At 30.9% G+C, this 11353-nt stretch overlaps 2 protein-coding genes across 2 annotated transcripts; both read left to right on the top strand.

Annotated features, from left to right (window-relative positions):
- The first annotated feature begins 761 nt into the window (after positions 1-761).
- On the top strand, positions 762-3387 carry LOC146536995 (zinc carboxypeptidase-like). The gene is made up of 7 exons (XM_085189473.1): positions 762-1096; positions 1450-1616; positions 1827-2053; positions 2148-2235; positions 2420-2622; positions 2863-2947; positions 3130-3387. The coding sequence occupies exons 1-7, from the start codon at positions 816-818 to the stop codon at positions 3321-3323; spliced, it is 1245 nt and encodes a 414-aa protein (XP_085045599.1). The 5' UTR covers positions 762-815; the 3' UTR covers positions 3324-3387.
- Positions 3388-4203: 816 nt separating this feature from the next.
- Positions 4204-10813, top strand: LOC146536994 (uncharacterized). Its single transcript, XM_085189474.1, has 12 exons — positions 4204-4546; positions 4634-5024; positions 5108-5192; positions 5273-5475; positions 5554-5638; positions 6017-6229; positions 7380-7530; positions 7620-8010; positions 8088-8172; positions 8251-8453; positions 8543-8627; positions 10476-10813. The coding sequence occupies exons 1-12, from the start codon at positions 4254-4256 to the stop codon at positions 10739-10741; spliced, it is 2451 nt and encodes an 816-aa protein (XP_085045600.1). The 5' UTR covers positions 4204-4253; the 3' UTR covers positions 10742-10813.
- Positions 10814-11353: the final 540 nt, after the last annotated feature.

The following is an 11353-nucleotide window of genomic DNA, read 5'->3' as shown; positions in this document are numbered from 1 at the left end:
AATAATTAACTTAATACATTATTATGTGATATTATCGCGCTAGAATGGACAATAATTTCGAATTAGACCTAAATGGAAATTCGAAATCAGTGGGTCATTAGTAAGCATTATTGCCTGGCCAATGCTAAACGATACTCGATACTGCATGTACTAGCTCCCTTAGGCAATTCAAAATTTAGTATATTGACTATATATAATTAGAAATTTAATATGTAATAAGTAAGATTCGATTGCGGCGTGATGATGTATCTTTGGTGAGGTAGTTATGTGGTCAATCTCGGTTTAGAAGTATGTAAGAAGATAAAAGAAGATAACAACACGTTCTTTTCTGCATATCAGAGTAAGCAGAGGGAACCTAGTATTAGGTAGAGAACCCAATGTGTTCCCATTTTTCAAAGTGGCAAAATTAACGCCACTTTTCATGTACAGAAATAATTTAAATATAATCATTCCCCCATGTGGGGATCGAACCAACAAGCATCACGTTTGCAGCCATATGCTGTCCTTTACTCGCAAAGGGCCTTACGATTTTTGAGCTATTATCTTAATCAGAAAATATTTTAGTATTAAAATTAAAAAGATATCGAATGAATGTTGTACAATGAATTTATAGATAATTGTACGATATTCATTCGATATCTTTTTAATCCTGATAACATTTAAATTATCAATGTACGGCACACGATTTTAATTAAATATTTGTATTAAAATGAACCTTAAATCCTAAGATGATAAAAAATAGAAACTACGATAGTATATCAGATAATTCTTAATAGAAACAGGCTATTCAGTGCATTTTGTAAAAAACAACGAAAATGTTACTGAAACTAGTATTTTTATTTGTTTTAAGTGTTATAAGTGCAGAGAAAGTGAGATATGATAACTATGCACTATACAGAATACGTGCACAAAATGGAGATGACCTAAAAATTCTGAATAAGATTGAAGAAAGCAATGATCTACATATATGGAAGTCGGCTGTAAATGTTGGTGATTATGTGAGCATTGTTGTTTCTCCGAAAAAGAGAGTCGCCTTCGAAAATGATCTTAAAAAGAAAAATATTATCTATGAAGTTATGTTGGAAAATATACAAGAGTGAGTAATTATTGATATGAATGAGTGAGAATTAATTAAATTAGCAAGTTCTGTGATTAATAAATTAGCATGTATTGAAAATATGTCGTGGCCCAGGAGCAAAAATGTGCTTGTAAGCAAGGGGGGCATTGTGGGTTCGATTTCTACTCGGTGGAATAAAATATTCAATATTTTCATTTCCTCGTTTTAATCAATGGGCTGAGATTTTAGAATGTACTCGTTTCGAATGTACATGTTTATGGAAAAGATATTTGGACCACAAAGCCACATCTGTGCATCTTCAGAATGGGTTTTAAATCTAGTCTAGAACCTATTTTAACTCGAAAATTAAAAATATATATATATTTTTCCAGGGCGTTTGAAGATGAACTTATAATTAATAGAAGTAAACGCGACATAAGGAATCAGTTATTCTGGACCAATTACCAAACAATGGATGACATATACGCGTGGTTTCATCGCTTAGCAGATACTCACAGAGACATTGTTTCTATTATCCATGGCGGGAAGTCTTATGAAGGTATCAGCATAATTAGCCATGTTGAATGTTGATGCTATAATCGGTTTATATTTGTATAATCTGTTCTATTCTATTTAAAGAATATTAAAAAATCTTATGCTTAGAATATGAATAGTATTTCTGTGGGAATTTCTGTATTAAGCAAATATTAAATTAAATATTATTAAAAGAACTAAAGCAACTCCATAAGATTATATTATTACATTCTAGGGAGGAACATAACTGGAGTAAAAATTTCTCGAGGAACTAGTAAAAGAGCTGTATTCATTGAAGGTGGACAAGTAGCTGCAGATTGGTTATCTCCAACTGTAGTAACGTATATTGTAGATCAGCTAGTTAAAGGTGACAATCCTGTAATAAGAGAAGCTACAGAGGAATTCGAATGGCATATATTCCCTATCCTCAACCCTGATGGCCATGAATTTACACAGAATTCTGTAAGTAGCAGAAATCCAAATTATAATGTTTTCCACAAATCCAAATTTGTGGAAAAAAATGATTATATTTTATGATTGCATATTTTTTTCACAGAATAGACTTTGGCTTAAAAATAGAAGACCTATCTCTGGTTCTACTATTGGTGTTGATCTAACAAAGAACTGGAACTCACAATGGGGCGGTAAGGTTGACATAAAATAATTGTATAAGATTTTGCAAGTTTCTGGGTTCTATTTGTTTATTATTGTAAATAGACCGCTAAATAAAAAGTAGCAAAAGAATTATGTTAAATGATATAGGACTTATATAATGTTTCTTAGTATTTTTTTATGGTCATGTATATTTCTACTCCTTTTTTGTTGCAGTGAGAGGGGGCAGTTTTAACGCTGCTGACAGTAACTACATTGGTTTAGGCCCATTTTCAGAAGTAGAAACTAGATCAATTTCTAGATACGTAGAAAACATTGATGCTGGATTATCTGTCTTTTTATCATTCCGAGGTTTTGGACAAAGATTCATAATACCATTCGCCCACACTCTTTCGCACATGTATAATTATAATGAAACGGTATGTTTAATATCATTAATATGCATTATTCTCTTCTCAATGAAATTATTCAACAAAATAAAATGATAAAATAATAGTTCAGCAATATCCTATTCGTAATAATATAAATGTGAACATTTATAAGTAGTTTAGTGTGGATGTTCATTCAATTTAAAGCTTATATTTTGTAAAGAATATTGTAAAAGTCGTCTATTTAAACTTGTAACGAGCCTTGTATTGTATATATGCTTTATTTTTTAGGTCTTAATAGGAAGAAGAGCCATGGGGTCCTTATTTGTACGGTACAATACACAATATTTAGTTGGAACGTCAATGGAAGTACATGGTAATCCTCATATTTGTTACAATTAAGTAGTGTAGCTTAACGGTTTCGCGCATGACTGAGTAGGCAGAGAGAAAATATTGCTTAGTGTTTTAGCCGTTGCCCACTCACCGCACAATTACCAGAGAGGGTAAATAAAAATGATTAATTCCTCAAGTGAAAGTAAATAAAATCAATATTTTCAGATGGTGCTACAGGCTCTGCAGCTGATTGGGCCAAGCATCGATACAACCCTCCAGTAGTAGCGACATATCAGCTAAGAGATAACGGCGCTTGGGGCTATATCCTACCAGTTAATCAAGTTTTACCGACTTGTGAAGAAACCTTCGATTCTATAGTAACAGTTTTGCAAGAAGCGAAAAATCTTAATGTTCTGTAAAATTAAAATATAAAATAAAAACTCATGAAATAAATATTATAAAAAATATATTTATATAGCTTTATTTATGACTTGTTTTTCTTCATAGTTTAAATATAAAGAACGCTACTATGACACACCCGGATTTTTTTTTAATTTTATGAGTGACACATGACGGTTATTGGTTGGTTATGGTTTTCCCCTACGAGTCTATGTCTATTTTTTGTACTTTCCAGTCAAAAAAGGGATTCAATTGCAGATATTTCCATACTATATAATTTGGGGGCAATTAATTTTTTATATTAAGTACACATCTAGTGGTGGCAATGGTCTCTTAAAGCAGAACTCATTTTTAAATTTAACACGAAGCTTCATGCAAGTCTAGCAAGCCAAGATTACAGATATCTGCAATTTGCGTATTACACTCGCGATAGCATTGATTAAATAATGCTGTCAGTAGTTAAATTTATTACATTCATATACTTATATTAACATTGAAATACAAATTTATATTGCAATTTATATTTAAAGCCAAAAAGATACATTGTTATATAAAGATTTTAGGGACCATAAGAAGTGTTGATATTACAATAAAATTTATCTAGTTTATGATATATTTTAAAATATCACAAAGGAAATTGACCTTATTTTATTAAAGGACATGGATAGACGACTTAGTGACATAATTATATTAATTGTAACTCCACTTTTGTTGCATATTATATAAAGTCCACCTTTAAATTCGGAAATAATTGTCTTAAAAATATAAGCAAAACTGAAATATTTATATTTAATATCAAAAGAACGAGAATGTAAATATCAATTGTAAATCAATTTTTATGTCACATATTATCAGCTGTACTAATAAAATTTTGCTATCTGATAGCACCGTAATTATTTTATAAGGATAAACTTGATCAGTGTTTCATGTAGGTACCTCCTTTTGCAAAGATGATATTGAAATTTACATTAATTTTCTTAGTTTTCTTTTTATCCGTCGTTTTAAGTGAAAAATTTCGTTATGAAAATTATACATTGTACAAAACATTACCTGAAAACGAACAACAAATGAAATTTCTTCAAAATATACAAGATATTGACACCAGATTCGATTTTTGGAACGAGCCGGGGCCTTTAGTGAAATATGCCTTAATTGTTTCTAGTCCTCAAAACAAAGGTAGTTTGGAGAGTATTTTGAAAGAAAATAAAATAAAATATGAAATCAAAATGAATAATATTCAAGAGTAAGTATTTTTTTAAAATAACTCTATCTGGCTTTTTGTCAGCTTATTTAAGTTGAATACAAAGTAGATGCAATAATTATTTTTCAGTGCTATTGACAAAGAAGCTGTACATGGGGACTCGAGAAGTGCTGTCACAAATATACAATGGAATATTTATTATACCCTAGATCAAATTAACAGCTGGCTTGATAGTTTAGTCGTAGCTCACCGAAACGTTTCCAGTATTGTCAAGGGTGGCGAATCGTATGAAAAAAGAGACATCAGAGGTATCCGGATATCACATGGGTCTGGTAGAAGAGCTATATTTATTGAAGCCGGTATTCATTCACGAGAATGGATTTCTCCATCATCAGCATGTTACCTTATTAATGAACTTTTAAACAGTCAAAATTCTGACATTCGAGCAGCTGCAAGAGACTATGACTGGTATATCTTCCCTATTTTCAATCCTGACGGTTATGTGTGGTCTCATGAGCAGGTATTTAGAGAAGATATTATTATACAAAAAATAGTTAGCTTTCTTGGTAATAGCTGATTCTTAAATATTTTTTTAAATTTTAGTTCCGCTTGTGGCGTAAAAACAGACGGCCTTTTGGCAATAATTTTGGTGTTGATTTAAACAGAAACTGGAATAATAACTGGTTGGGTAAGTGTCGAATGTTGTAATTTTTCTTAAGATAATTCCATAGTATGTCAATTTATAATTTTTTTCTGTAATTTTTCCAGTTGCTGGATCAAACCTTAATCCAGCATCAGACAATTATGCTGGTCCAGGACCTTTTTCTGAACCAGAAAGTAGGTCTTTGTCAAGATTTATTCGATCAATTGGTAACAAGATAGACTTATACATTTCAATTCACTCCTTTGGGCAACTTTTACTTATACCATTTGGAAATTCAACTGCTCCTTACGCTAATTACCATGATGCTGTGAGTAATTTGCAAAATTGAAGGTTAAATTATATTTTTAATATAAAAAAAACCTTATTCTTGAATATTTCATTTTAGATAAATATCGGTAGACGAGCAATGGGCGCTTTATCTGTAAGATATGGAACACAATATGTAGCAGGCAATATAGCTGAAGCCATATGTAAGTGTTATGAATACTCAAATTATTAACATTAATAATATTAAATTTAACGACAAGTCTCAATCAACATAATTCAGCTACTTCCAAAGTATTATCATATTGATATCGTTATCATGTAGTTGTGTAGTCGTTTGTAGGCAAATTATACATTTTAATATATATAATTTTAAATTTACAATATAAAAGGAAAAATATGAATCTAAATAAGAATAACAAGTAAGGTTTTATTAAGAAAACCGATCTACGTCTTAAGGTTAATAATTGCACTTTAGTAGTATTATATGAGTACTCTAATACATAACAGAAACTAACTGGGTAAAGTATATATTTAAATCCATTTATATAGTTTTCTTTAATATATTTAAAAAACATTTTCAGATCTAGCTACTGGTAATAGCCTTGACTGGGTAAAAGAACATTTGCAAGTACCCCTTGTATATTGCTATGAGCTTCGAGATCAAGGTAATAATGGCTTCCTTCTTCCCGTGGACCAAATCTTGCCAAACAATAAGGAATTTCTGGACTCAATAATTGATTTACTTTATCAGGCAAAGAGGTTTGGCTATATGCAAAATAGCTCTTGCGGTGTGAGTTCATCTATTTTGATGATTGTGGTATCAGCTTTTATAATTTTAATGCAATACTGATGGTTATAATTAAGTTATTATATTTTATGTACGGAAATAAATAGAAAATATTTAAATATTTAAAAAATAAACTAATAGATTTTTTATTTTATGTATCTTACCCAAAACTTCCCAAAACATACAAAAAGCAGTTAAGTCGCAAACGTCCTGGAAGGCTCGGTATAACTCGGCACAACAGGTACAATTTATAAAAATTGAAGTTAGCGGGCATTTGCTTACTTTTTCGTACTTTTTAAAATTAGGTACTCTTTAAATAAGACTATTAAAAACTGCTTTGAATGTGATAAGTAAAAAAAATGAAATGGGAAATTTAATTTTTTGTTAAAGGATTATTGCTTTGCTAAAAAAATTACAGAAACATTTGTGTCAGGGTAACAAAGACTAATATAATGGAGGATATTACAATGGTCATTTATTATATTGGAAATGTTTTCAATTTATCCGTTTATCTAAAGTTTACCTGCTGTCTAAAGAATATTACTTGAGTTGAGTTTAGTTAGTATTTTATTCAGGATTTTTAAGATAAAATTACATCATTGGCAAAGAAAAAAATAATAAAGTATTAAGCATTTGTGTGAAGGCCATGACCTTTCCATTGAAAATTATTAAATACATTTAGATCAAAACACTCGATCATCAACTATATAAGTACAAATGAACATCACCATTTCAGCTTACTATAAAAGAACCATTTAGATCAGTTCAAAAGAAACGTCTTTTATGGTCGATAATTTAATAATTTATAAATACAAGCAAAACTGCAAATAATGTATTGTCCATGCATCAACGATGACATCGATGTCGATATCGATTGTAACTCAATTATTCATATCATATTTTATCGGCTTTAGTAATAATATTTTCTAAGCTGATAACAATGTAATTATTTTTTAAACATGCGGATCTAAAATTGTTCAGTCTCTCATATCCATATGTACCTTCTAGCATCATGATGATATTAAAATTCACATTAATATTTTTAATTTCCTCTGTAACTGTTGGTTTAAGTGAAAAATTTCGGTATGAAAACTATTCGTTATATAAAGTTTTACCCGAAAATGAGCAGCAAATTAAATTTCTTCAAAATGTGCAAGACTCAGACTCAAGATTCGATTTCTGGAACGAGCCGGGGCCGTTGGTGAATTACGCCTTGATTGTTTCTAGTCCTCAAAACAAAGGTGACTTGGAAAGTATATTGAAGGAAAATCATATAAAATTTGAAATTAAAATGAATAATATTCAAGAGTAAGTACTTTTTATTTAGCTCATCTTAAATATTCCTTTTAAAATAAAAGATATGTAATAGAATAGTAAATGCAATAATTTATTTTTAGGGCTATTGATAAAGAAAGAGTCCATGGAGAATCTAGAAACGCTGTCATAAATATGCAATGGAATGCTTATTATAGCTTAAATCAAACTAACAGTTGGCTCGATAGCTTAGTAGCAGCACATAGTAACGTTGCTAGTATTGTCAAGGGTGGTGAATCTTATGAAAAACGAGACATCAGAGGAATTAGAATATCTCATGGCTCTGGTAGAAGAGCTATATTTATCGAAGCCGGTATTCATTCACGAGAATGGATTTCTCCATCATCAGCATGTTACCTTATTAATGAGCTTTTAAACAGCCAAAATTCTGATATTCAAGCAGCTGCTCGAGACTATGATTGGTACATCTTTCCCATTGTTAATCCTGATGGTTATGTATGGTCTCATGAACAGGTAAGATATCTTCAAATAAAATATTTGAAGATAATTTTTTGGAAACAACTAATTTTAAGTAAATTATGTTATTTTAGTTCCGCTTGTGGCGTAAGAACAGAAGACCTTTTGGAAATAACTTTGGTGTTGATTTAAACAGAAACTGGAATAACAACTGGCTGGGTAAGCGTAAAATACTGTGAATTGATTACTATCTATTTTTTACGAGGCATTTTCTAACATTTCGTAATTTATTAACAGTTGCTGGATCTAGTCTTAATCCAGCATCAGACAATTATGCAGGCCCAGGACCTTTCTCTGAACCTGAAACTAGATCTTTATCACAATACATTCGATCCATTGGAAATAAGCTGGACTTATATATTTCAATTCACTCTTTTGGCCAACTTTTGCTTTTACCATTTGGAAATTCAACCGCTCCGTACGGTAATTATAATGATGCAGTGAGTATTTTTTATTCTTTCAAATCATAAAATTATACCAAAAAATTATAGTATATTAAAAATATATATTTATGTGATATTAATTTTAGATAAACATCGGCAGACGAGCTATGGGCGCTTTATCTGTAAGATATGGAACAAAATATGTAGCAGGCAACATTGCTGAAGCCATATGTAAGTTATATCCTATATCTTATAAAACAAAGTCGCTTTTCGTGTCTGTCTGAACTTTCTAACTCTTCTTCTTCTAAACCACCCAAAGGATTTTGATGCGGTTTTCACCATTAGGTCGAGTATTTCTCAGGGAAGGTTTATATATAGTTTATTATTTGTACGTTCTTATGTAAATTAACATAAATACGATAAATGTGTATAAAGTCCTACCCGCTGAGACACTTTGGCGCATGCGCTGCTTTAATGGTAAATACTACATGAAAAAAATGTACTGGAGTATTGTTCCTCTTAATAAGATCTACAAAAAAGTCCGCGAGAGCATATTTTTATCTTTTAAAGATAACGTGTAGTGATCATATTTCTGTCTAAAAATAGTAATTTCAATATATTTTTTGTTGTGAGGGATATTTTTCCATAATGGTATTAATCCTTATCCTTTAAAATACTTTATTAAATTTCTACGTTAAACGAAGATAAAATTTGCTTTTTAAACTATTTCGAAATTGCGAATAGTTTTAGAGAAAAACGCATTTAATTATTGACACATCACGCCGTTCACACATCAACTGTATCGAGTCAAGTTTCACTTATCCCGTACTCTCAGCATATAAATAAGTATATTAGTTACGTTGGCCATTTAATGTAGATCAAAACTGTCTTTTCTGTTTTTCATTTTAATAAGTACTTTAGAAGTTGTTACAATATCAAAAAATCCTTGCTGCGAAACAGCTCGCCACTCGCCATGCGTCCGCCGCGCCCGCATGCCTTACACGCATCGGTGGTTCAGTGGTAGAATGCTCGCCTGCCACGCGGGCGGCCCGGGTTCGATTCCTGGCCGATGCATTCTATTTAATTTTCCTCACAGGCAGCCACGTAGTGCTTGCTTTTCATCAGCTACAGAATACCCTCTTCAGCATTAACCACAAGCTCGAAAAAAAAAAACCCGCCTGCCTTTATAGCAACGAAGATTTAGATGCGTTTGCACGTATTGGATAATTCGAGTTGAATGTATTATTTAATGTCATTTAACTATCTAAAAATAGTAATTTAAATATATTTTAATAAGTACTTGAAAAGATTAGTAGCACAGATTTAAAATTACGGTACCTACTAAAAAATCCTTGCTGTGTAAAACAATTGGAAAATCGAAACTACGAACTACGAAAATGCGGGTTGCATTAGGGTTTAATTAATTTTCACATTATCTTAAGTGCTTTGCAAACATACATTATATGAATAATCCAGTAGTAAAAGCGGGCGAAGCCGCAATAGGGTCGCTAGTAAGTTATAATCCATATTGATAACACTTCAGTGATATATTATAATAGACAGAATATAAAGAAAGAAATAAAAAATAATTTCCTAAATTATATATATTCCTAAATTATAACCTATCACTCAGATCTCAGAACAATAACAATTGATTGATACAGACGCTCAGAAGCATAATTATACTGTGCTAATTATACAATTGAGCTGTATAATATTTAGAATATAATAAAATCTACAATATTAGCAAATATTGAATATCCCGCATACAGCAAGGTAGGTAGAGGGAACCTAGTGATAAGACACTCCGTTCCCCACTTTCCGCCGAAATCTGGAGGCATTATGTGTGGAGTGGCGGAACTCAACGCTGCGCTTTATCCTGACACCAGAGCGACGAAATGAAAATATAAATTGAAATAAATATTTTCTTTCCCCGAATGGGGATCGAACCTACAACCAGTCAATTTTCAAAAATCACGACTGGCTTCAAAATATAAACTAAAAAATATTATTTATTATATATATTTACTCTTTCAAAGGTATTTAGTTTAACGTAAAACAAATTATTAAATATTTCAGATCACGCCACCGGTGGTAGTATCGACTGGGTGAAAGGACATTTGAATGTACCTCTTGTGTATTGCTATGAGCTTCGTGATCAAGGTGACAATGGGTTCCTACTTCCCGCGGACCAAATTTTGCCCAATAATCAGGAGTTTATGGACTCAATAATTGATCTTCTTTATCAAGCAAAGAGATTCGGCTATATGCAGAATAGTGCTCACGGTGTGAGTGCATCCATTTTGATGATTGTAGCAGCTTTTACTGTTTTATTTAAATTTTAAGTTATTTATATTTATACTGTTTATGTTAATAAATCAATGCTATTTATAAAATAAATAAATTATATACATAAATATTGAGAATTTTTATTGGTAACTGATTTACGTTGGAAATCTGAAAAACATGTTTTCCGATAAGACATAAAAAAATATTTTTTTAAATACATATATTATACTATGTATAAAGTATTTTATGTTGTTATATATTTTGTTTATAAAATTAAAACTTTTATTTACTTTTGTACCAATTGGATTAAAATAAGATATTGTAAGTGTCTATAATAACGTCCTTTCTGAGTGAGGAGGTTTCCACATATTCTAGTATTGAAAAAATACAGTTGTGAATGAATATCAAAAATATATGTAGATATAAACCAAAGGTAAGTCCGATACTACAGTATTGTGTTTTATATACAGTATAGTCTAAAGCTAGACTTAGCTTTCAACCATTACGGTTTGGCTAATGGACGAGCTTACGAATAGAAGATATATTAGCAAATACACCTTAATATTAAAAGGTGCTTTAATCAGACTTATCTACAAGTTCAATTCTTGATTATATTAAACAAAGATTCATTTAAAAAAGTGAAATATATCGTCAGTTAAGTAGAAAAG

Source organism: Heliconius melpomene, chromosome 8 (genome assembly GCF_056956725.1).
Source record: "Heliconius melpomene rosina isolate 202511_hmr_F chromosome 8, ASM5695672v1, whole genome shotgun sequence".
NCBI lineage: Eukaryota > Metazoa > Arthropoda > Insecta > Lepidoptera > Nymphalidae > Heliconius > Heliconius melpomene.
Note: the sequence above shows the minus strand (reverse complement) of the source record. Positions and strands in the feature narration are given on the sequence as shown.

What these genes read in the sequence shown, in the direction of transcription:
- LOC146536995 (XM_085189473.1), top strand. Translation starts at nt 816, where the DNA reads ATGTTACTGAAACTAGTATTTTTATTTGTTTTAAGTGTTATAAGTGCA. An exon ending in ATGTTGGAAAATATACAAGA is followed by an intron (nt 1,097 to 1,449) that starts GTGAGTAATTAT and finishes ATATTTTTCCAG; the next exon opens with GGCGTTTGAAGATGAACTTA. An exon ending in CTGGAACTCACAATGGGGCG is followed by an intron (nt 2,236 to 2,419) that starts GTAAGGTTGACA and finishes TTTTTGTTGCAG; the next exon opens with TGAGAGGGGGCAGTTTTAAC.
- LOC146536994 (XM_085189474.1), top strand. Translation starts at nt 4,254, where the DNA reads ATGATATTGAAATTTACATTAATTTTCTTAGTTTTCTTTTTATCCGTC. An exon ending in AAAATGAATAATATTCAAGA is followed by an intron (nt 4,547 to 4,633) that starts GTAAGTATTTTT and finishes ATTATTTTTCAG; the next exon opens with TGCTATTGACAAAGAAGCTG. An exon ending in AAAATGAATAATATTCAAGA is followed by an intron (nt 7,531 to 7,619) that starts GTAAGTACTTTT and finishes ATTTATTTTTAG; the next exon opens with GGCTATTGATAAAGAAAGAG.